This window comes from Astyanax mexicanus, chromosome 3, assembly GCF_023375975.1.
Source record: "Astyanax mexicanus isolate ESR-SI-001 chromosome 3, AstMex3_surface, whole genome shotgun sequence".
Taxonomy (NCBI): Eukaryota; Metazoa; Chordata; class Actinopteri; order Characiformes; family Acestrorhamphidae; genus Astyanax; species Astyanax mexicanus.
The window spans coordinates 7,825,029-7,850,999 of record NC_064410.1 but is presented as its reverse complement, the minus strand read 5'-3'; the positions used below and the strand labels follow the sequence as shown (position 1 = coordinate 7,850,999).

The following is a 25,971-nucleotide window of genomic DNA, read 5'->3' as shown; positions in this document are numbered from 1 at the left end:
GGAAAAAGGCTAATTGAGCACAATTTGAGTTATTTTAGGGCAGAGCAAGTTTACACTGTTATACAGGCTGTACACTAACCACTATGACCATGTTGAATTAAAGTGTCATATATTCAATGTTTACTTATGAAAAGGTACAAATAAATTTTTACACTCTCTTTTTTGAGGTACTGTATATTTGATTTTAAAGGCATATTTAATGTATTTATCATTCATCATCTCTCCTTTCTCTTCAGCCCCCGTTACCCGAGGAGGACTACCCCACCAATAACCACGAGCATCAGACTGCCTCTCACCCCAACAGAGACACTCAACCCCCCCATGGCAAACCCAGTGCTTTGCCTCGAGTTACTCTGGAGCCGGGGACCCCTGTACCTGCAGGCTGGACCTGTGCCACAGAACCTGGTGGAAAAACTGTCTTTATCAATGATCACACACACCAGCAGGTACATGTATTCTCCTACACACACACACACACACACACACACACAGATAAAAAAAATGTAAAACCATGTTTCATTTTCTTTTCATTCACAATTACTTGCTACTTTGTACTGGTACTGTCCTGCTTTTGTACTGTACTGACAGCTTTGCACATCTTGAATTTTCTCAGTCAGCTTTACGAAATGTGTTGTTAAGAGGTAGAGTTGGTATACAGTGAAGAGCTCAATTTGAGTAATGTTTTAACACATATTATGGCAAGAACTATTCAAGTAAGTAAAAAAAAATACTTTAAGAAATGAAAGTCATGATGATGAAACTGGCTCTCATCAGGTCCAACCAAGAGATGAAGACAAGAAGTTTCTCTGCTCTGTTGCTCGGGTTAAGTTCATTAGAGTTACCAGCCTCAGAAAACACCTAAATGCTTCCCTCATAGTCTGGATGACTTCAGTATTCATTTACAATGTAGGAAAAAAATTCAATATAAAAACATGGAAGGAAACGTTGTGTCCAAACCTTTGATTTGTACTTTATATAATCATTATTACATTCACACATATAAAGTTTCATTCCTTTCTAACAACTACTTCCTGGTGTTTCTTTTTTTCCAGTAAGTGTAATGTAGTAGTAATGATTTTTACAACACTGTCTGTATATTTTATAAAAAATTTACAAACTATTAAAATAGAAACACATCATAGAAGTTGTATGTTAATATCTAAAATATTTGTAATATCTGATGGTTTACTTTCTTCCTGATCTGATGATTTACTTTTTTATATATATATATATATATATATATATATATATATATATATATATATATATATATATATATATATATATATAACTTTTCAATGACACCACCTGTTGACCATGTGTGGTATTACCAGGATCAAACAGAGAATAGTTTAGACGTACCAACACTTATTTTCTTTACATTACTTGTTGAAATTAATACATTTTTAAATGAATCCTTATGAATTCATTATTTGTATGTTTGTTACTTTATAATTATTTGAATAATGTGCTGTGTACATCTTTCTTTCCCCCTCTGTCTTTCCCACTCTGTCACACATTGCAGGTCCACCCACAGAGAAACCTCATTGGTCAATTAAGCATAAGTAGAGGCCAATCAGGATGCTCTATTGGTCACTCAGACCTGCCAACATATATGCATTTTGTGTAACGGACATGCATTTTTACCTCCTAGTTGCGGGTGTTGTGCGGGGGGTATGGTCTGGCAGGTCTGTCTCACTATGTGGGTGTTCTTGCTCTCTGTCTTTGTCACTAAAATATGTTTTCTGGGATATTATACGTAAATTGTTGGTATCAGTGAGTCCCTAATAAATAAAGGAGACTCCCAGATAATTCATATGAAATTATATTCATGCATTGATTGATTGATTTATTTATTTATTTATCTATCTATCTATCCCTAATTTTGAAGGCCAATAACCCAACTCACTCATTAGGACTCTCCCATCACTCATAATCTTGTTTGAGGGTGATGTGGGAAGAGCACCATCTATGCACCCAGAGAGGGAGTAAGGCCAATTGTCCTCTCTCAGGCTCTGGCTGCTGATGGCAAGCAGCATGATCCGAGATTTGAACTAGCAATTCACAGACCTATTATTATTTTTAAATCTTTGCAATGCTTTTGCATTCAGGATGATCACTTCCATTTTACTGCTCTATATATAAGGCTAAATGTAGTCATTTTTATTAAATGTATACTTTTGATTAATTCAAATTATAACAATTAAAAGAATAACAAAAACTTACTTTCTTCTTCAGTGGATTCAATCAAAGGATGACAAAGGCAAGACTTACTTCTACGCAAAAGATGGCTCTAAGTCTCAGTGGACCCTTCCAGAGGTGTGTGTGCACATGTTGATCATGAAATCTTTATACAAAACTTAATTGGAAGTTTATTTTCTATTGAGTATTTGATAGTACATTTCTTCTTATGCAGTTATTTGATTTTGTGGATTTTCCTTTACGTTTATTATAAAATAAAAACTTCAACAACATCTATTGACACCCCCCTTCCCCATGTTAATTTTGTGCAAACATCTAGGCTCTGGCCCCACCTGGACAGCCACCACTGGGAAATGGTGTGGAGCCTGACAACCACCCAGTCATGAAGAACTGGAGACACACCGTGGGCCAGTTCAATGTACCACTCGAAGACACGGTGAGTGTGCAGCTGCAACCCGTTACTTTGTAAGCAACTGTTACACAAAGGTGGAAGCACTGGGGCATTCCTCACCTCACTCATCCGCTCTTCCCCTTTTTCTTACAGCAGAAGTTCTTCCCAAGCCATCGCAGGATCGCTTCAGAATACGCCAGTGAAGCGCAGAGTGCAGGGAATTCACCAGAGATTCAGCATCATGTAAGCAGCAGCCTCTTTCTTTTACGTATGGATCATTCTAGATCATTCTAGAATCGTGGGTACATTTTGCGTCTCCCAGATAAACCTTTGGGATTTTTGTATACTATTTTTGTATACAACACTGTAGAAATTAAACCTATAACCTAGAGTATAGATTTATTGTCCAACACACAGACATTAATTTCTAAATAGCTGACAATAAAAGCGAGTACACTTTACAGTAAACATGGACCACTATTATTATTAGTATGTAGCACTGCCTTAACTTTCCTGGGCATGGAATTCAACAGAGCTGCATATGTTGCCACTGGAATAGTCTTCCAGACCACCTGGTGGTCACCTTGACACCTTGAGGATGCCCCACAGGTGCTCAATTGGGTTTAGGTCTGGGGATATAGTTGACCAGTAAATCAACTTTACCTTTAGCTTCCTCAGCAAGGCAGTTTTCATCTTGGAAGTTTCCGAAGGAAAGAATTGTGCTCTGGCTCAGAATTCTAAATGGTAACAGAGTTGATTGAGTCAAATATTTTCTTACTTGGCCTTGTGAAAAAGCTGTATATTTAAAAATAATAGTAGTGTACTTAAACTGTATGTGGAGTAAGTAAAGTATACTTTTTCCCTTTCCATTTTATATTTTTACCTCCTTAATCTGTGTTTCAGTATACTTTAAAAAGTATACTTTTTTTGCTGTGCTAAGTTTGTACTGGTGATTTAATAAATGTAGTATTATTTTATAAAACAGCTTTTTATGATAAAACTATTCTTTTACTACATGTGTCATAGGAGCCTTTATTTCTGCAATAAAACTGTACTTAGCAAAACATTAATTTCGTGTTGCTTATACAAATGAAAACTGATTAAAAAGCTCATAAAATTAAAAACGTAACTTTGTGTTAAACCTATACTTTTAATTGTGTATTTAAAATAACAGCTAATGCTTGCAATGTGATATCTCTCTTTTGTTTTTTGAATGTGATGTTAAACCAATACTTTAATCACACTTTTAATATGTTTTTAATGTTCAGCAGGACAGCTCACACAAATATACTTAAATTATTTTAAATAAAATGTAACTAGTATACTCAATAAAAATGTTGTAGTAGTAATTAAATACAAATTAGTATTTAAGTACAGACCTATTTCAGCATAATTTAAGTATAATTTTTTTCACAATGGTGAAATGCACCCGCAATACTAGAATAGCCTCTACACACCACAGCACGAGGCAAATTAATCCATCCATTAAACCATATTCATTTGTTACCATCATTACCATCCTCATTCCTCCAGCACCATCATCTACCACTGCTCTGCTAGTTTTGATTTATGTTAGATAACTCAAAGCAAACTTTGTTGGGATTCTGAGATTGGTGTCCCAAAACTCTTCTGTTTTCCCTAAAAGGACAAGCCGAGACCGCGGAGGAACCTGTCCAGCACAGACGTATACCACCACCATCATGTGCGTGCAGGTCCACAGGCCTGAGCGTAGACTTAGATTCAGCTGAACTGTCACAGTTCTGATATTGTCAGACTGGTTGTGACCCAAATGGATCCATATGTTTTTGCCACCTGAAAGAATAAAAAAAAAGTTCCTTTTCTGGGTATAAAGTGTGTTTTTGCTTAATAAAAAACACTAATATTAGAATAAGTCAGTGTGTCAACATTACCCTACCCTGTTAATGCACATGGTCAATCTAAAAATTTCAACGTGTACAATTAGACTTTATTTGAGCCAAAACATCTTCCCATGATTTATACATGCTGAAATGTGAATTAAAAATCTGCATCTAACTCTCACTAATTTCCCAGTTATATCAAACATGGCTATCTAACTACTTGGCCAGCGTATATATATATATTACAAAAAAGCAATAAAAATTGTATAACCTCTATATCTGTATATTTATATAGGTTTTAGACAATTGAGATGCTAGCAGAACTGTTGCTGTGAGCTGCCTGGTTAGCGAGCTGATACTGGAGTTACATATAACTGGAGTTTAAATGCTTTTAGTTTGTCTTGTTTGGACTAGGGAGTATTGTTTGTTTGTTCCCTAGTCAGTTCACTATATAGTAAATTCTATATATCATGTTTTTCGGACTATAAGGCACAACGGATTATAAGGCAAACTATGAATAAACGTCTATTTTCATACATAAGGCACAACGGATTATAAGGCCTTTTATAGTCAAACGAGCACTGGGTGTTAATATACACAGATTTTCTCCTGAAAACTGTTTAATTGGGTGAGTAAAGTGATTCTGTTTATTTACAATAAGCTTAGAATTTCAGCAATTTGTCCAGTGGTGAGCAATAGTCGCGGTTAGCAGCATAGCCAGCTGCGTTTAGCAGCGCTAGCCAGATGTGGTTAGCTGCGCTAACTTCCATACTCTGTAATTCATCAGAGTAGCTTTACTGCTCCTTACAACCTGACTGGTAGAATTCATACATAGATTACAAGGCACACTAATGATTTTTGGAAAAATTATAGGATTTTAGGTGCGCCTTATAGTGTGAAAAATATGATTTATTAGTGAGGGAGTTGATGAGTGAACCTTTCTTTAGGTCCTGTAAAAGCGAGCTCCCCTGGTGGCCAGTAGATGCACAAAAATCACACAATCTAGAAGCAGCAGCAGAAAAATAAAAGGACAATTACAACCAAGGGTTGTACATACCCAAACTATATAATAATTATAAGATAGTTGGGATCCATATTGGTCACAGCCTGATGTTTATAGTGTCTTGATATTTTATTAAAAACTAACCCTTTAATACTCAGATTAACAGTACTAACACAAACTGTCATGAACTCATGCTCATACGCTTGCTATTAACCACCGACTACAGTCCTCCTATTAATAACAGCACAAATACTTCCAAATAGGGATGTTTTTTAAAAAGCTTTATTTTGATCAAAAATATTCTTTCTGTGATTGTTACTCAACACCGTTTGTTTATTTAGCATGTTGTCAGCTGAACGTGGTGTTTTTAAAAGATAATGAATATATTTATTATTGGGTCATTGCTACCATACCTTTAGCTGCATGATCTAATATGGCCGTGACTTTTCTGTCAGTCTTGTATTTTGTGTTCTGTGTGTGGGAAGTGTTTAATGCATTTGATTGTTTAAATAATAGAAAGAGGTTTTTAATATCTTTTTGCTTGGTAATATTTTTTGTTCTTTGACCTTAAGAACTTTCCTCTACCATTCCAGGGCTCACTGCTGGAGAAAGCTGGCATTCTCAACAAGACCAAAATAGCAGATAATGGAAAGAAACTGAGGTACAGTAAACCTGTCCAGAATATCTTTTATTTGGCAGGGTAGCTACAAGGAGATTTTCTGAGAACTAATGTTATAATTGTACAGGGAAAACTTAAACTACCATTATTAAGAAGATTTCCATTATTAAGAAGTGTTTACATGAAGAATTAACTCAAGTTACAGTTACAGTAATGTTTTTAATTATTGTTTAATGTGTCCATAACGCAACAGCCATGTACATGCAATGTAAACATACACTCCACTCTGCTCTGCCTCACTCTATCTCACTCTGCCTCACTATATTTCCCTCTGCCTCACTCTCTCGCTTTGCATCACTGTTCCTCTCTCTTTCTTACTCTGCCTCACTATACCTCCAAATCTCACTCTACCTCACTCTGTTTCCCTCTATCTTGCTCTGCCTCATCATACCTCTCCTTGTCTCCCTCTGCCTCAACCTCAACCTCCTTCTATCTCCCTCGGCCTCACTATATCTCACTCTACCTCACTCTTTTTCACTCTGTCTCACTATACCTCCCTCTATCTCACTTTACCTCACTATATCTCTCTCTACCTCACTCTATCTCCTTTTGCCTCACTATATTTCCCTCTACCTCACTCTGCCTCACTATATGTCCCTCTGCCTTACTATATCTCCCTCTGTCTCCCTCTGCCTCACTATATTTCCTCTACCTCACTCTGCCTCACTATATCTCCCTCTGCCTCACTATATTTCCCTCTCTCCCTCTGCCACGCTATATCTCCCTCTGCCTCACTATATTTCCCTCTATCTCACTCTGCTACACTATATCTCCCTCTGCCTCACTATATTTCCCTGTCTCACTCTGCTACGCTATATCTCCCTCTGCCTCACTATATTTCCCTCTACCTCACTCTGCCACGCTATATCTCACTCTGCCTCACTATATCTCCCTCTGTCTCCCTCTGCCTCACTATATTTCCCTCTATCTCACTCTGCCACACTATATCTCCCTCTGCCTCACTATATCTCCCTCTGTCTCCCTCTGCCTTACTATATTTCCCTCTATCTCACTCTGCCTTACTATATATCCCTCTACCTCACTCTATCTCGCTCTGCCTTACTGTATTACTATCTAAACTCAGTCTCTGTTGTTTTATGTGGGTAATATAGTTTGAGTTATTAATGATGTTATTGCAGCTTTTCTGTTGTGAAAGCTTATTTTAAGATGGCACTAAATATAGGATTTATCTTACAGCACTGATCTGAAGTTTAATTATTTATTTATTTATCTATGTATGGTTTCAATTTTTAACCTTGCGTGTTGCGTGTTTATGTACACAGGAAGAACTGGGCGCAGTCATGGACCGTACTTCATGGAGGCATTCTTACTTTCCACAAAGACCCCAAAACTACACCTGGTGGAAATGTGGTAAAAGCACTGATTCCTTCTTTTAAATTAAGTGATATCCATCCGATCTGGATAAACACACTGTACATCACTAAAGACTGAAGTAGAAGACTAGTCAATAAATGTTTGATTTTTTTTTTTCTTTTTTTTTCAGATGTTGTTTTTTTTATACTTTAGTTTTGGAGCTACAAGGCTAATATTGCAGAATAACACTTGTCACTTGTCACCCAAATGCTTTTTTTCCTATCATTAACTAGACTGGGTTTTAGAAACAGAATTACATTCTTTAATTTTTTACTTCCTCTAAACCTTTCCCCACATTTTATCTGTTTCTATTTTAAGTTCAGTTTCCCAAACCTCCCTCAAATGAGTGTCAACATTTAGAATGTTAAAATATTGTATAATAAACCAAGAGATCAAGTTAAAGGTCTACAAGATCTCCAGGAGCAGTGTTAGTGACTCCATTTCATTCCCCATTTTCTTACCCTCTATTCTTTTTTGATAAAAAAAAATATTTCTATATGGGAAGGTTGTATTCATATTTGAAGAGTTTTAACATTCATAACAATGTCTCTTTTCTGGATAAAAAGGTCACATCATTCAGTAATCTTACTAAATAAGGATTGCAAGTAGTGCTTCCTCTTTGGTCCATATAAAGGGCCAAAACCACACCATTTACTTGGAAAAAGGACAGGAGTTATTCATATAGAGCTACACGGCCTGTTTATTTTTAACCAGTAAATTGCTCACATGTGGAAACCTGTCTCTGAAAACCGAAAACAAAAAGGGGTTTCAAGCTACCCACAAGTATGGTTATGCATTCCCCCTAAATCCTTAAAAAAAAAACCCAGCATACATTTTTACTTAACAATAAAACATTACACATGATATATTTTTTGGGATGATAAGTGACATCTAGAGAGATTTTGTTTTAGAAAGGGACCAGATGGTTCCATAATACAACTAAAAAAAGAAGATTTTAGACTCCAAACATGTACAAACAGCTTCATTTAGAGTGCAACAATGTTTAATTTTGATATTCATGTTAGAGATACACTGAAATTAATGTTTTTGGCTGAAAACAAACAGTGAAACCATACCAAATACAAAGGTTTCATAAATTTTGCCATTTTTATATTAAATACACTGTTTAAATAGCCTCCATAAATGTATTTTTGTCTTGCTTTTCAGACAAAACTAAATCAAAACTACAATATAAAAATATGTATTAACACATTATTAACATCCCAGCAGACATTCCCACAAAACAGTACTGTTTACATTATTTTGACCTTTTCCTAACCCAAAAGAGCCCACGGCATATTTGTCACAATTTTCCTTACAACACTCTGTCCTTTATTTTTATTTTAACTTTATTTTAACTTTTAATATGTATTTTTATCTTATACAGCTGTGCTTCAATTATTAAAATAGATGTTCTGAAATAGTTGTGGTGTCATTTATGTTGCATCAGGATTTTAGCTTTAAAATTAAATTAAAATTAAAATGTTTACAGTCATCTGCCCACAATAAAAAATGAGTGGTTTAATTAATGTATCCGATTACATTTTTAATTGAACATCAATATTCAAAAATGGGCCTGGGATCTGATGGGCTAAAGTGCTTTGTTTTGCAATCTGTGTCAGAATAAATTTATTATAATATTAATATTTAGTGCATTTCTAATTTATCTCAAGCTATTCCATAAAGATATTACTTTTTAAGGAGCTGTGCCTGTTTTATCACATTTATCACTTCTAGACAAAGACCAATCAGATCGTCCCAGAGTACACAGTAGAGCTGAAAGGTGCCATGATCTACAAGGCCTCTAAAGAGAAGTCCAGCAAGAAGAACGTTCTAGAGGTATGGCATTAGAGCTAAATAACTAAAATAAACTAAGGGTATTTTTTTGCCTTGAATATAAATGTACTAAATTTGAAATGTAAATTGTATTATTTATGTACAGTAAAGTTTTTAATTTTGGGTTTGTGGTTTGGTATTATGAGTGTAACATCACTCCTGTTCTCTTTGCAGCTGAAGACTCGCCATGGCTCAGAGTATTTAATACAGTACGACACTGACAGCATCATCCATGACTGGTTCAAGATTATTCAGGACACTATCAGACATCTGGTGAGTGAGCGCCCTCTAGTGTCCACGTGCAGTAAATGTTTTTACAGGATTTGTTTTTAATACCATACAGGATATGGTATCAGATGTAGGTACTGCTCAGATATAAATGTAAGATATGTATTAATCATTGCATCCTTTTGTGTAAATACCTAATATGTGTATGTGTGTGTAGGACCATGATCATTGCTCAGAGGAAGAGGAAGATGAGGTAATAGAGAAATCCCCACAGCCTGCTGACAAAGAGAAGAAGAGCACTGGTGAGTTATAACACATACAGTAATGGAACTGACAACTTCTCTCTGTATCTGTTGTAGTGGAGATTCTCATTTTCAAATTACAGGGCTCACACAGTCATGAACCTGGAAATGTCATGTAAATTCAAAAAAGCAATTTCCAGGCCTGGATAAGTTTTGGAAAAATAAAAACACCCAGGAAGTTTTGTAGAAGTCAGAAATTTGCTCTACAAACCTTTTTCGGGACATTCCAGGATTTTGGTACATTTCAGGATTTTGGTCACTTCTGAAAATGTGATCTTCAATTTGATCATTTTTAGTCATATATTTATTAAATACGAGTAATAGACTATCAAAAAGTTTGATTCGTCAAGCTCGGGTATCAAAGCAGTTTTTTTAATTAGATGCTTAGGTTGGTATACAATATATTACAGTAACAGGGTTGCGAGTAACAGGGTTGCAAATCTAGGCTAAGTTGTGGTTTACCCCAGGAACAGATGCTAACTGTAAAATTTAGCTATGTATACAAGATCAAGGACAAACATGGTTCTATAAGTATATAAAGAAAAAATTGACTCTCCTCATTATTAGTCTTACAATATGAGTAACAGGGTTGCGTTCACTGAGTGACACACACAACTTGGACAAACATATTTGGAAAAAAAAAACTTAAAATTTTTTAGAGCACTTACTCTTGGTCTTGCCATGTGGGCAGAAAATGTCCTTGTGATGTCACTTCCTTTGTGCCAGTAGACAAATATTTTTAACTCTTTCTATGCCAGGTAAAATTCCTTATGGTAACAGGGTTGCGCGCATGTTGTGGGACACAAATTAATAATAGCATAAAAACTGTAACATGTAATACAATGTAGACCAAAGAAGTTGTTTTTGTAAGTAAAGGAGATGCATATCAACAATATACAAGAGGAAGTCATTTTTTTAGAGCTTATTTTAACTGTTAAATTTGCCAAAGGAGTTGGTCCCCCAATGTGTGGGACAAGAGAAAACGGCCATTTTTTGAGGTGGTCCAAAGGTATTCGGTCTTTTGAATAATATCTAAGGAGCTTATTTTTCCACCAAATTTTACAGTTTGTCTTATAACAAGTACATTTTTCACAAAAAATAGTCATTTAGATATTTTGGATATGTACATTTGAAATTTAAGTGGTGGGACAGGAAATGTACCAAAATCCTAGAATGTCCCTTTCATTTATTGACAGAGAAGCTATTTTAAGTTAACAAATCAGATCAGTAAATTAAGTTATTTAGCCCTACACAATAAATCTCTTAGGATTTGAGACACATTTTATTATTGAAGATTCTGTGTCAACATTGCTTAAAGAATGTTTTTTTTATCTTATTAAATTTAGGCCTATTATCAATTTATGAGATTATTATTGTTTGTTCATTTCTGCACTGATGTTTTAAAGATTGTGTGGTCATGAACATTTGCCTTAAAGACATGGAATAGTCATGAAAAAGTCATTAAATACACTGGAAATTAATTGTTTAAAAGTGTATGAACCCTGAAATTAGGGGTTCATTTGCCCCACTCTATCAAACACACCACAGTGGAGAAAAAAGGCAGAAATAACTAATTTCTGCTCTTTATAAAAATAAAGCTGAACCTTCTATAGAAATAAAATCAGCAGCCTGGGATTACTCGGGATGACCCCTTAAATGATCATGTGGTTTAGCCATCCTGTCAGCAATTATCAGCCAATAGAAAGGTGACATCTAGTGGCAGATGTGTGATTTCTGACCAGAGTCCAGCACTTTTCTGTTATTACCCTGCTCTTAACAAACGTTTATGACCAATATTGTTTAGCTTTTTAGTATTGGTTTTAAAGGATTTAAAAAATTGTATTAATCACAGCAATACACTGTTCTAAACCTTACAGCAGCAAATCTTTAACCTCAGCTCTCAGTTGAGCTTTGCATTGCTGGTGGGTTTTAAAATGAATCTGAGCTAATGGCAGTACATGTTTTATTAAATATGGATTAAATCTTGTTCTAAATGTGTATTGTTTGTTATTTGACTCAGCGGTGAGGCAGAGCTCCACATCCGCTGCAGACACAGATCAGGGTCGCGTCCGCACCAAACTGCGCAAGTTCCTGCAGAGACGACCTACACTTCAGGCTGTCAAAGACAAGGGCTACATCAAAGGTGAGCTGCAGTCTGAAATCACAGAGCTTTAAAATGAGTTGTTTATAACTGAAGCATTTGCAAAAGTAGCTAATATTTTTCATTTTGAGATTATTGTAGTAATATTATGAGGATAATCCACTTAATTCTAACTTAGTTTCACTTGTTTTAAATAATTATTTGTTTGATTTGATTCGAAGTGTCTTTTTTTTGGCAGGTCATTTTGTTATTTAATTTATTAAATGTATTAATTTTGTTATTTAATTTATTCAGGAACTCTGGTACATTCATCTTTTTGAAAACCGTTTCATTTGCTTCCAATTAGAGCTGGGCCAAAAAAAAAATCAGATTTTCAATTTAAATTTAATTTTTTTTTCCCCCTACTAAAAATCAAATTAAAGATGATAAGGAAATGGTTGTTAAAAACTAGTTTTTTATTTATTTAGTTTTCACTTAAATGTCCCCTTTGTGGTTAAAGTGCAACCTGAAACAAGCAAAACAAAATATTGTAAACAGTGAGAACATCTACTAACTTTATAAAGCTTTCTCCAGCATAGTTTAGGTACTGACACAATGCACAAGTACAATTTAATATGATGTTAAGCACAGACTTTCCCCATTGGGCTTGAATTGCAAAACAAAGCTTTAAAATTAGTACCAGTGTTCTATAAAATGAGATGATCTTCTCTCATGAATATGCAAAATATCATAAACTGTAGTGCATGCAGAACCTGGTACACGGTTGGAAGATGTGTCAGTTGCTTTTTTTTTTTACTTTGGATGGTGTTCTGCTGCTGTGTTCATTCCGCTGGGAGAAGCACTTTTCTTTTCCCAAAGACACAAATAAAAAACATCGTAAACTGTAAATTCGAATTAATCGATAAAATCGATTCATCGCCCAGCTCTACTTCCAATATATAACCAATTACCCAGCCCCCCACGACATCCCTAGTAATGCCCCCAACATTAAAGGCCTTGCTTGCTTCAAGTTTTTCTGAACGTTCACTACGAAAAGCTACAGCATTTTTAATAATAATACCTAAATCGTTACAGAATTGGAACAAATTCATTTTTTTTTATCCCCATGGGCCAGTTGTCTTATCGGATTTTGGTTATCAGATTAGATCAAATTTGGAAAACGGGTTGTTCAAAAGGGAAAGAAGCATTCTGAAATCGGATCAGATCACGTAATCCAATCCTAGTTTGTAAATGGATAAAACCTTCAGTTTCTGTTGTTCAAAACTTTCCAGTAGGATTTGAATAACTTTGATCCAAAAAAGCAGGATTAACCTGATCCCAACAAGGGGCAGGATTTCAAGGTGGATTTCAGGAAGAAAATGTAGTAAAACTTTAAAATTAAAGTTTTAAAGTTAAAAAAATACATTTGTACCATTAATTATTCTGGATCTTCGCCCTATTATTGAGCAACCAGAATCCTCACCGATAGAGCCAGCAGTCACAGAAGCTCAGAAAAGAAGCTTAAAGCATCCTTTGCGAAATAGTAATGGTGATTACTATAAAACACTTCTTAAACGAGAAACTCAAAGAGCAGAAGCACAGATTCTCCTGGCAGAGGAACAAGTAAAGCTGACCAAACTGCAGCAAACCAGGGTGCAACTTCAAATCCGCCTCCTAAAAACAAGGCTTGAAAATGCAGGTCTCTCTTTCTCATATGAAGAACCCTAAATATCTTGTTCACTATTGGACATTTTTATTTTAGATACTTTTAATATATCCACAATGTATTTGTTAATGTATATGTTTTTTTTATTTGTTGTGGCGCAGATGAGGGGTCATAAAAGAAATTATAATTGGAAGTGGATGTTTATGTTTTATGTTTTGTCTCAAAATAAACACTTAAAGTGACCCCATGTTGGTTCTTCTACCTGTTCTTTACATAGCTGGTAATCCGGATTAGGTAATCCTGAAAACTGTGTATCTGAATCAGGGTGATCCAATCCAATGTTGCTTTGAAAAACCGGCTTAAAAGTATGACAGATCACCTGATCCTGGATAGCAAAAAAATGGGATTACAAAATCTGGATAATTTTGATCCGGATTACATTTTTTGAACAACTGGCCCCAGATATCTGATTCAGCATCTGCTGATATTAGCTTGATTCTGATACCTCTAAGTACAAAATATGCCATTTCTAATTTCTCTCTCTTTATTCTAGATAATGTCTTCGGCTGTCACCTGGACACGCTGTGCCATCGGGAGAACACCACTGTCCCCAAATTTGTTGAGAAATGCATAAAGGCTGTGGAGAGGAGAGGTGAGCTGATGGGGGGTGGGGTGGGAGGCTGCTGTGGTCTTGTTCTTGGGTTGCTACTGTTAAATTAGTATTTTGAAACCAGTGACTGAAAGATACCAGTGTAAAAAAATAGCCATTACCATTAGTCTAAAGTGCTTAAGTGCTCTCTAACTCTGTGCAGGTTTAAACATCGACGGCATCTACAGAGTGAGTGGGAACCTGGCAGTCATCCAGAAGCTTCGGTACAAAGCTGATCACGGTAAACCAGCCTCTATTCGTTTATGTGTTGTCAATAATAACCCAATATAGTGGAATAAGAGAAGAGGGATTGTTGCTTTGAGATGGGTGGTGTAAATTTATATTTTGCTTGTGTAAATAGCAGTGCCATGCAGTATTTAATTAATCCAGCATGCGCGTTCCTTTTTACGACTAATCAATGCACGTAGCGTAACCCCTTCATCCAAGCACAGAGAAGGGGTTAGACAGCCATGGCCCCGCCCCCACTGTGAAAACCATGAATCTGGTTGGTTAGATTGTCCTATGACTTTTCTAATAGATTAATTATTACACCCTTCAAAAAATCAGGAGAAAGGTCCAGGCAGAGACACCTGGGGGCAGAAGCCATTTTAAAAAGCTTTGATTGGTCAGTACTGCTGTCAGTCAGATAAGAGTCTTATAGCAACTGAAAAACACAGACTAATGCTTTGAATTAGTTGCTGTTTTTTTTTTTTTTTTTTTTTTTTTTTTTAGTTAGTTAATTTGTAAAATAAATTCTTACACTTACAATAATTATATTATATATTTCCTGATAAAAAAAATGATGTCATTATTTACATGCACTTTTTGTCACACCTTCTCTGAAGGATTAGAAGGGCCTCACACCACTGGTAAATAGATAAAAAGTAATTTTTTTTTTTTTTTGCTGTAAGTTAAAAACAGATATTAAAATGTTATATGCTCCAGTGCAACCATAAACTATTGTTTGTGAATATGTACATAGATTAATTACATATTCAAAATCAAGAAATTAGAAAGCCATTTTTTAAGTAAATACTTTTTATTGAAGTACATTTTAAAGCATGTACTTTTGTACGTTTACTTAAGTAAAAAAAATATTATTGGAGACTCTATAACTGGAGAATTTGTTATTTTATTTAAGTATAGATTCACCAACTAAGCCACAGTACCATCTTCACAGCTAAAGCATATGCACTGCTACTGACAATGGAATACATCAAAAACTGCTCAGACTCAAATCCTGCCTTCAAGCTTTGGAATCATTAAAAATAGACCATTCCATTATTTCTGAAATACTTGCAAAAGTCAGCATTCTGAGTAAACAAAGATACCAGATAGCTTTCTGCTGGATCTCAGGCCACTGTGGGTTTACAGGACAGGAAATGATATGGCAGATAAACTCGCAAAGAAAACGTCGACAAAAGAAATCACAAAGTTCTCAATCCCACCTTTGGACACATTTTACGTCCTTCATCAAATCCAAATGGCAAGAAGAGTGGAACCTAGAAAATAACATAACATACATTTTTGACAAAAAACCCACCAGGAAAGATCTTAGAAAGTTCTTATCGTATTTTAACCCCAAACACTTAATTTAATCCATATTTATCTAAATATATTTCCCTTATCGTGAAAGAACCTTTGAACAACTTTGCTCTGTCTGAACATTAGAGCTGCAACAATTAGTCAATATAATCGACTAATCAAAGTGCTGGGGACAGAAGTTTACAGTTTACACTCAACTTAGTTTGTCTCCAAGTGTCCAAAGTGTCCAAGTGTCTAAACACAACAGATTACATATTTACTCACTTATATCAGTACTTTTCACGTTTAAACAACTTTCAGACATTTAAAGCAGCACTAGGTAGGGTTTCCTCAATTTTTTTTTTTTTTAAAGAAGTAAAATTACAGCTTGAAACTCACTGCAGCGCTGCATTGAAGTGTAATAGGAGGAATAGCAGTCCTTTTGTGTCTGTGCCGGAGCTCCTCTGAGCTCAAACTAGACTCTGTAAGTTTTCAGAGGCGGCCGCGACCAACGCTCGCGAGAACTGCGACCTGCTTTCCGGCCTTTAGTTCTAACAGTTCTAAAAGGATTACTGGTTCATTTAGAAACTAACATACAGACACTCTGGCAGAAGCTGGAAAGAGACCGAATATGTCTGTGAAAGCCAGAAAAGAGAAAGAGAAACTAATCCGCCTGAAACATTTATTACACTCTACAACTGTAGGGGGAGCCCACGAGCACAAAATCTCAATCCTACCTAGTGGAGCTTTAAATGTCTTTTATATCTAATGTTCAGCTGTTTCTATTGTTTTTAGAGATGACATGGCAGAAATAATCATTGACTAATCAACTAATCGAAAAAATAATCATCAGATTAGTCTAATAATCATTAGTTGCAGCCCTACTGGACACCAAGTGTATGCCACAAATAGCCAAATATGTGCTGAAGTGGCAATAGAACCCCAACAACCAACTATATTTAGGTATAGGGTTTGTACTTCTGCCTGCTCTTAAATAGAGATAGTTGCTGTCATAAACCGAAATACTGTATTATATGTAATACCTCTTAAAAACACTCCATATAATTCCTGTGTGTTTTTCAGAGGAGGATCTGGATCTGGATGATGGTCAGTGGGAAGAGATTCACGTCATCACTGGAGCGCTGAAGCTGTTTTTTAGGGAGCTTCCTGAGCCTCTCTTCCCCTACAGCTTCTTCGACAAGTTCATCGCAGCCATCAGTGAGTGAATCAGGCCTTCAGTAGAAAACCTACAGGAGTGTCTCACGCTGCTGTAGATCATTTTAAAGATAAGCTGGGAATGATTTTTTAAACATTTAATAATATTAGATTAAAATAAGAGTATAAAAGAAAAAAGTAATTGTGGAAATTCATTGTGTGTTCTATTAGCCTACATCATGTTAAACATAACATAGGAGAAAAAGTAAAAAAGAAAAACATTCTTAAAACTAGCCATTATAAAGAAATGAGACTAGAGTTTGTGTTTATATCCAGAATAAGAGTGAATAACCTTTAAACAGTTTAGCTTTATAAGACAGTAATTGCTTTATTCCTCTTTAAATACATTCTGAGCTCATTCTAATAACTAGTGTGATGATTTAATCAAGATTAATCACAAGTTAAAATACTTCTACTTCCCTCGTATTTTTAGGTATGATCTGCATTACAAACTGGCCAAAGTAAACTTTTCTACATTTTATTAAAATATATCAGTTTAGTTTCAATTAAGTTTTCATTAGTTTTAATTTAATCACTAAATCAACTTTTTATCTGCACAGAAGCATTAATGGAAGAAATGGACCACAGACAGCTCAGCTCGCAGTTCAAACAATTAAATTACTACAACTTTTAAAGAGCCACTAAACCCTAAACCATATCTTTTCCATTAAGAGCTGAAATATGTTTCTTTGAAGTAATAAAACATACCAGACCTGCTTTAACATTTTTGTAAACATTTCCTAACCTTTAAAAAACACTTTTATTTTGGTAATTTGAGTGTTGATTATGAGATTTAATCCATATTGACAGTAGTGATGCTGTGTTTACATCACTAAATAATAACTAGTAAATAACTCTGTAAAACTTGGTAAATTAAATAAATGTATTAAAAAAGTGCATTAAAGTTTTCTGATTAATTGCCTCTCTTAATACTGTCGGCAGCACTGGTAATAATTTTTGTATAGTTAGTTTTAGATCCAAACTATAATATTAGGAGTCTCATTCAAAACCTGTCCAAAAGTAGGTTACACTCAATCTTAAAATTAGGGCTTGAAATTAATCGTTTTTGTTTTTAACGTAAAAAACAACAGTAAAAAAATAAACCAAACCCTAGTTTTACAGCAAACAAGACTACTGAAGAATATCAGGTTTTAGGTTGACTACTAGCTTGACTACTGATTTAAGTGTTATGTGTTCTGAATAGAATATATAAAGTTTATTTCTGTGTTTTCTGTTTGTTTGCAGAAATCTCTGACTATGCACAGAAGGTTTCTTACATGCAGGACTTGGTGAGAGGCTTACCATTACCCAACCACAACACCATGGAAGCTCTTTTTAAACACCTTCGCAAGTAAGCTAGATCTTCTGCTCTCATTTTTATCCAGCTGATTCATAAGCCAGACTGTGAGCTTATAAGGGGTTTAAGTTGGGTCACTAACATAAGACCAAACAAGCAACAGGACCAGTTCCAAATAGTTTTTCTTTGGACAGTCTTTTACTTTTTTTTTTTTTTTTTTTTTGAGATATTTGATGTGGTCTGGACATTTCTCTACCTTCTCTCTGATAGTGGTGTTCAAATTTTATATTTTTAAACCGCTCATTTTTATCTTTATTTAAGGCAAATCTGGCAAACTGCCTACCTCTACTATGTATATATTTTTACTTACTGCTGACTCACCACAGTATTTTGTCCAAGACAAAATGTAATTTTAAAGTGATAGATGACATGGCAGAAAAAATCGTTGACTAATCAACTAATTTAAAAAATAATGGTCGGTTTAGTTAACTACCCAAAAATAATTAGATGCATCCCTACTTTGCCTCAAGTTGTCTAAATTACTGAAAAATAAAATAAATTAATTGATTTATGCGATAAATCTAATTATCCATTAAAATTCCTTCCACTTAATTCAAAATGTTCTATATTTTAAATGCTTATTCACCATGACTTTTTTTATACCCTAAGAATAAAAATTTTAGATTAACGGTGTTAAAAGAAATGAGGCTGAGTTGTTTCTAAGTTATAACAGTGCAGGGGGTAAAAAAGCCAGAAAATACTGGTGATTTCAGAGTTTAAAATTTAAAAAGACATTATGCCCATGGAGTTTTCTGTATTTTTTAATATTTTAACTAAATTTACTGGACTAAATTTGAAATATATTATGCCGTAATGCGTATATTTTAAACTTTGAAAATGACTTTTTCTGTTAAGAACTGAGAAACTTTAAACTTAAATTAAATTTTCTGTTGCAAAAACATAGAAAGACAGGGGATTTTCAGGTTTAAAAAAATCAACTGCATACATTTTAGATAAATAAATTCAAATCTATCTATTCTATGTTTCACTTTTGGCCTTAATATGTATTTCTGAGTTTTGAATCAAATAGGTTTAAATTTAAGGTTCTCATTTTTTTAATCTGATAATTTATGGATCTTTTTTTTTTATCTGAAAATGATTTTCTTATATTTTTAACACTAGCAATTAAACTTTTTGAATTACCTCATTACATAGTTCAGGTTTATTCAAAAAGTCAGGTCAATTTTATTTAATTATACAAAATCCAGACGCAGTATTTTTGTCAGCTTTAAAGCTCAATAGACGCCAGGCTTTGCTCTGGTAGATATTTTAGAAGAATATTCCCTCATATCACTTCCCTCACCTCCTCCTCTGTCTCTCAGGGTGATTGAACACGGAGATGAGAACCGTATGTCTGTCCAGAGCATGGCCATAGTGTTTGGCCCTACCCTGCTCCGGCCTGAGGAAGAGTCCGGCAACATCACAGTGCACATGGTCTTCCAGAACCAGATCGTGGAGCTCATTCTCAACGAGTTCACTGAAATCTTCCGTCCCAGATGAGCCGTTCGGCCTGAGTGTCCCTTACCTCATTAGTCCCTTACCTCTTAAACCCCAGGAGTCTGAAACTGACCAACACTGCTGTGTGTTTTCAGACACATCTCAACTGCCTTATTGTCTTGCTCTGTTTTTTTGAATGTGAGGCACACAGGGGAGTGTGGAGAAGTTTAGAGAAGATGGACTTGGTTAATAGAGGTCTAGAGGTTTAATAGAGTTTGGTGGAATAAATAGTATGGATTGATAAATGCTGTATCCACACTTGTTTCCATACATGCTAAACAATAGAAGAAGGTAAAGGTAGAAGCTAAATGTTGGAGGACTGCATTATACCTCATTACTGGCATTTGTTACAGCCCATTTCACCAATGGAAACGCTCCAAAATGACCCAAACAAAATAACCCTAATGTTAAAGCTTTGTGCTTTAATAACTGTCCCCTGAGATATACATCTAATTCCCATTTAATCCACAGTTTCTCAAACTCGGAGCTCATTAATCAAAGCGACCCAATGCTCCTATATATGCTACATGTATTACTGTAGGCTTCCACAAGAGGGCAGCTGGTGTCTAAAGACTGCTGGAAAATAAAAACATCCGGTTGGCTCTGCCCCAACTACACTTCTCAAGCCTTTTTTTCGTGCAAACTTGACCATTTCCACAACAACTTTTAAAACAATTCTGATCTCTCTCCAGCTGTTCTGGTGAGCATATTTGTCGTTATGCACCAGCAGTTTGTAGATTAATATTAAAGACATGAACACAATTAAAGGACACATGGAATTACATAGTAAACAGTAGGAAAAGCAGCAACTATTGTTCATCACCTCTAGGAACTCCTTCAAGACTCTGAGAAAACTATTCCAGGTGACTCTCCCTGATGAAGACATTTACCTCAAAGATAAATTTAGCTATTTAGAAAAATTAAAAGTATAAAGTATAAAACATGTCATTATCTGTTTAACACTTCAGTTTACAGAATAATTCTGCATGTGTTCCTGTGTAGCTTTAATATAGTCTTCAGTATTACATTTACAATGTAAAAAATGTACAAATTTTACCATTTTTACAAATTTTATTTGTTGATTTCTTTAAAAGCATCAGGATTTATCTTGGATCATGCAGTCCTATTAGAAGTGCCAGACTTTTGGTATTTTTTTTAGCATCACCACTTTTTATTGTGCTCAGTTTCTATTGCAGTTCTAGTGAAATACCATATATATATATATATATATATATATATATATATATATATATATATATATATATATATATATATATATATATATATATATATATATACAGAGCTTTCAGACCTCAAATAATGCAAACTAAGGTTTTAAGAGTTCATAAATCAATATTTTGTGGAATAACCCTGGTGGTTTTTAATCACAGTTTTCATGCATCCTGCCATGTTCTCTCCACCAGTCTTACACACTGCTTTTAGATAACTTTAGCAGTGTTTATTAGCAATGTTTACAGTTTCAGACTGCTGGGGGACGAGAAGCCAGCAGCCAGAATTCCACTGACGACACTCAGGCTAAAGATGTTCAGCATCGCAGGAGGAGGTTGTGGAAGGAACCTAGGTGCACAGCATGGACAGGGACATGGCTTTGTGTTTGACCTGCCTTGATTTCGGAAATGTTCGGATTTTTTTGAGCTTTGAGACTGATTCTGTTGTAAAATGGCCAGTCAGACTTGAGGGGAGAAGTACCATCCACCAATTTACCATTATGAGGACTCTTCAGTGGACCCTGAACAGTGGTTTAATGTGCCAAAACCGATTGAAGACTAATCCTTAAACTATCTGTAAAATATTATATAATCTGCCCTGGTAAGTGATTCATATTCCTATTCATAGGTGACTCAGGGGAGCCATTCTGCTAATCTGCTTTCAGGTGAAGTCTGCTGAAAATGGATATTATGAACATGATCTTATTAAAGCTGCATGTTCTCTAGTGCAGGGGTTCTTAACCTTTTTTTTTTTTTAACTCTGCGACCACCACAAAACACACACATTGTCAACAAGACCTTGTGACTACCAGTAAAAAAACAAGTATATGTATATCTTTTACCATTTTTAGACTTCACAAGGTTATATTTTGAGAAAGTTAAATACATCCATTACTTATTTGTCCAGTATTTTTTCTACGGTCCCTAAATATATACCTTATAATAACCATATACAAGTTAAGTTTAGTAAATTAAATTAATTTCAGTGAAGGTGGTGGTTATAGATTTAGTGTTCATCATTGTTTGAGCATTTAAACTGCACTCTTAACAAGCTTTAATAAGCATTTTACAGCCCAGGGGCAACATGTGGCCCTTTCCCTTTCACATTTCCACTTCGGAAACTGAATCGTACTTTATTGCAGTTGCTGAAGCCCAAAACAGACTTGATTTCTCTCACTAAACAGAAAAAAGCACTGAAAAACAACAAATTATATAATTAGACTACAAAACAAATTAAATCATATTTTGCAATAAGTAAATTTATTGTTGCAAGAGATAAATATTTTGTTCACTGTTACTGTAAATGTTGATTTAATAATGATATACATTTACATTTATGGCATTTAGCTGTCTCTTTTATCCAGAGTGACTTACAAGGTTATTTCTATTACAGAGGTGGGTCAGTGTAATGAATTGGACCCTCCCACACGATGTGGTAGCTCAAAGGCAGGGGGTGGTGTTATCCACTGTGCCACACCAACTCTTACCAAAAATCTCTTATCAAAACAATGTTATTGTTATTGCTTTAACAAGATTTTTTCTTTTTACATGAAGCCAAATTGAGGTGAATCTATTGGCCCATCCCTCCAAAACAGTTCCAGTGTATTATGTCACCCTTTGAGAATATTAGTTGCCCACCCCTGCCGTTGGGGGTCGGGATTTCCAGGTTAAGAACCCCTGAACTGTAAGCATTAGCTCTAGTCACTCAGTTACTGACCACATGAAAAGATGCGTAGCATAATTCTGTTCCTTACCTTATTAAAAAAAATGTATTTGATTATAATTCAGTTTAATTCAGTTCAAATTCATATATTGTATAGATGTATTACCCACAGAGTGATCTATTTGAAGTGTTTATTTCTTTTATTGTTGATGATTTTGGCTTACAGCCAATGAAAACCCAACAATCAGTTTCTGAGAAACTTAGATTATTATACTGGAGCTTTCTGCAGTGTTGCTGGAAAATGAAATCCTCATTTCCATAATAATTGTCAGCATAGAAAAGCGTGAAACCATCACTGATTGTAGAAACTTCACACTAGACCTCAAGTAGTTTGGACTGTGTGGATCTCCACTCTTCCTCCAGACTCTGCTCCCTTGATTTACAAATGAAATGCAAAATTTACTGATGATCAGTGATATGGTTTGGAGAGACATGCCATCTGCTGGTGTTGATCCACTGTGTTTTATTATCAAGTCCAAAGTCAGTGCAGTGTTTTCCCAGAACATTTAACATTTCATGCCAAATTTCATTTTCCAGCAGGACTTGGCACACTGCCCACAGTGCCAAAGGTACTAATTAGCCTTATATAATGTTAAAATTTTCTGAGACTCTGCTTTTTGGGTTTTCATTGGCTGTAAGCCATAATCATCAACAATAAAAGAAATAAACACTTAAAATAGAAAACTTTGTATGTAATAAGTCTATATAATATATAATGTTTCGCATTTTGAACTAAATTATTCATATAAAGCAACTTCTCAATGATATAAAATATTTTTGAGATGCACCTGTAGGTCCCTGTTCCGAACAAAGAAATTAATACATGAAAGTCTGTCTATTATAAGCATTAAAACATTGTTACTGTGGAACTACATCAAAACCTATGCCTTTCCAAATGCACTAAATAGACAAAAGTAATGGGAGAAACCTCGCCTAAATCATTGAATTCAGGTGTTACACTGAGTCACATTCAGCCACATTTGTATAAAATCCAGCACCTAGCCATGCAATCAAATATCATGGAAATTAGTGAAAGAATGGATGTGTTTAAAGAGCTCTCTGAACTCAGACATGCTACTGAAATAAGATTCCGCTGCTGCAAAAAGTTAAGCTAACTGCTTCCTAAAAGTACAGTTACAGATTAAGTGTCCAAAAGAGTGGTGCAAATGGGGACCGACTACACATTAATGACTATGCATTTAGAATGAATGCTATAAAAGCTTCTGTGCGTGTCCCAATACTTTTGTCCATATATTGTATTTTACCCTCCAGAGCTATGAACATGCTATTAAACATATTCCTGTTTAATGTGGTTAAATAAAAAAAATAAATGTTAAATAAATATCCTTAAACTTGTACATATGTTAATGTCTATAGGAAGAGAGGTTATACATTTCATATATATAATAAAGGCTCTGTAAATAGACAACAGTAGATTCTCTTTACAAATAAATATTATTCTTCAAGTTAATAACTTAATTATAATTTTGTAAGTGTTTTCTATGGTTTTAACACTGGTTATATGATTTAAAAGGAGGTTCTTTATCAGAAATCACTTTCTTTTATATTGTTGTATACTATATTTCATGGACAATGTGAACCCCCTTTACAGAAAGCCAGAACAAAATGATCACTCCTTGTTTCATTGTGTCATTAGGTCAGTTTTGTATCGTCGCTGACTGACTGTAGTACACAAATGGTAAACATTGCTGGACTGTGACTAAACGCTGAAGGAGTGGACAGGTGCTTATTTGACCTCCGCTCAGTCTGTTTACCTCTGTTCAATCTCTGTTTTACATTCAATAAACTGAGTTCTTTTTTACCTAATAAGCATCTAGCTTCCTTTTTTTGTCATGGTGTCGCTTTGCTAGGATGGGAAGATAAGGTAGGAAACTTGAAGTTCACCAGTTCAATCCCCAGGACCAGCAGGATGTGGAGGATGGGGGGTAAAGAAACTGCACTTTCTACTCCTGCAGCATTTCTAGCTGAATTTTTTTGAAGAATGGACCAATAGAAAGTCACTATTCATAGGGAATGAGATCGTAATGCATGGGGATGACTTATTTAGACATGGGAACGAGACCGTAATGCATGGGGATGACTTATTAAGGTGTGGAAACAAGATCCTAATGCATGGTCACGACTTAGTACGATGCAGAAAAAAGATCCTGGGGAGGGGAGGCGAATAATTAAGGTTTGGGAACAAGATCCTAATGCATGGAAATGACTTATTAAGACGTGAGGGTGAGATCCTAATGTGTGGCCATGACTTTTTAAGTGTGGGAACAAGATCCTAAAGTGAGGTCACAACACTCCTCAGATCCTGAGGAGTGAAGGCGACTAATTAAGGTTTGGGAATGAGATCCTAATGCATGGGCATGACTTATTAAGGCATGGGAATGAGATTATGGTGACTTATTAACATGTGGAAACAAGATCCTAATGCGTAGTCATGACTTACTAAGGTACAGTGACAAGATCCAGAGGAGTGAAGGCAAATAATTAAGGTTCAGGAACAAGATCCTAATGCGTGGAAATAACTTATTAAGACATGGGAGTGAGATCCTAATGTGTGGCCATGACTTTTTAAGTGTGGGAATAAGATCCTAAAGCGAGGTCACAACACTCCTCAGATCCTGAGGAGTGAAGGCGACTAATTAAGATGTGGGAACAAGATCTTAACGCGTAGTCATGACTTAGGTCATGACTAAGGTGCAGTGACAAGATCCAGAGGAGTGGAGGCGAATAATTAAGGTTTGGGAATGAGATCCAAGTGCAAGGGTAAGACTTATTAATGTGTGGGAACAACATCTTAATGCGTAGTCATTACTTATTAAAGCATGGGAATAAGATCCCAATTTGTGGCCACAACCTATTTAGGTGTGGGAAAGACATCCTAATGCATGGCTATGACTTATTCAAATGAGAAAAAAGATAATGAACTCCTGGCCATAGTAGTTGTTCCCACGACTTAATTATCTTTTTGCCATGTCTTAATAGGTCGTGGCCACGCGTTATTGGTTTTTGTTTTGTTTCACCTAAAGAGCTCTGTAGTAAAAACCTTTTTATACCTCCTTTATATTGAAGACTTGACCCCAGGCTTAATACTGATGTGCTGTCAGCAGCTGGCCTGCAGGGGGCGGTAAGTGAGCAGTGT

At 35.3% G+C, this 25,971-nt stretch overlaps 1 protein-coding gene across 3 annotated transcripts in view; it reads left to right on the top strand.

Annotated features, from left to right (window-relative positions):
• Positions 1-24,644, top strand: part of arhgap27l (Rho GTPase activating protein 27, like) — a 67,718-nt gene extending 43,074 nt beyond the window's left edge. The window contains exons 4-19 of one of the 3 annotated variants that reach the window (XM_049476087.1): positions 237-446; positions 2,239-2,319; positions 2,522-2,638; positions 2,750-2,836; positions 4,239-4,295; positions 6,049-6,116; positions 7,418-7,505; positions 9,246-9,347; positions 9,519-9,617; positions 9,790-9,874; positions 11,895-12,017; positions 14,174-14,272; positions 14,433-14,510; positions 16,877-17,011; positions 18,254-18,359; positions 19,688-24,644. In XM_049476087.1, the coding sequence (XP_049332044.1) occupies positions 237-446; positions 2,239-2,319; positions 2,522-2,638; positions 2,750-2,836; positions 4,239-4,295; positions 6,049-6,116; positions 7,418-7,505; positions 9,246-9,347; positions 9,519-9,617; positions 9,790-9,874; positions 11,895-12,017; positions 14,174-14,272; positions 14,433-14,510; positions 16,877-17,011; positions 18,254-18,359; positions 19,688-19,865 (1,713 nt within the window). In that variant the 3' untranslated portion in view covers positions 19,866-24,644. Of the gene's footprint in view, positions 1-236; positions 447-2,238; positions 2,320-2,521; positions 2,639-2,746; positions 2,837-4,238; positions 4,296-6,048; positions 6,117-7,417; positions 7,506-9,245; positions 9,348-9,518; positions 9,618-9,789; positions 9,875-11,894; positions 12,018-14,173; positions 14,273-14,432; positions 14,511-16,876; positions 17,012-18,253; positions 18,360-19,687 lie in introns of all 3 variants that reach the window. The other 2 variants (XM_022668104.2, XM_049476088.1) reach the window with 2 other exon arrangements.
• Positions 24,645-25,971: the final 1,327 nt, after the last annotated feature.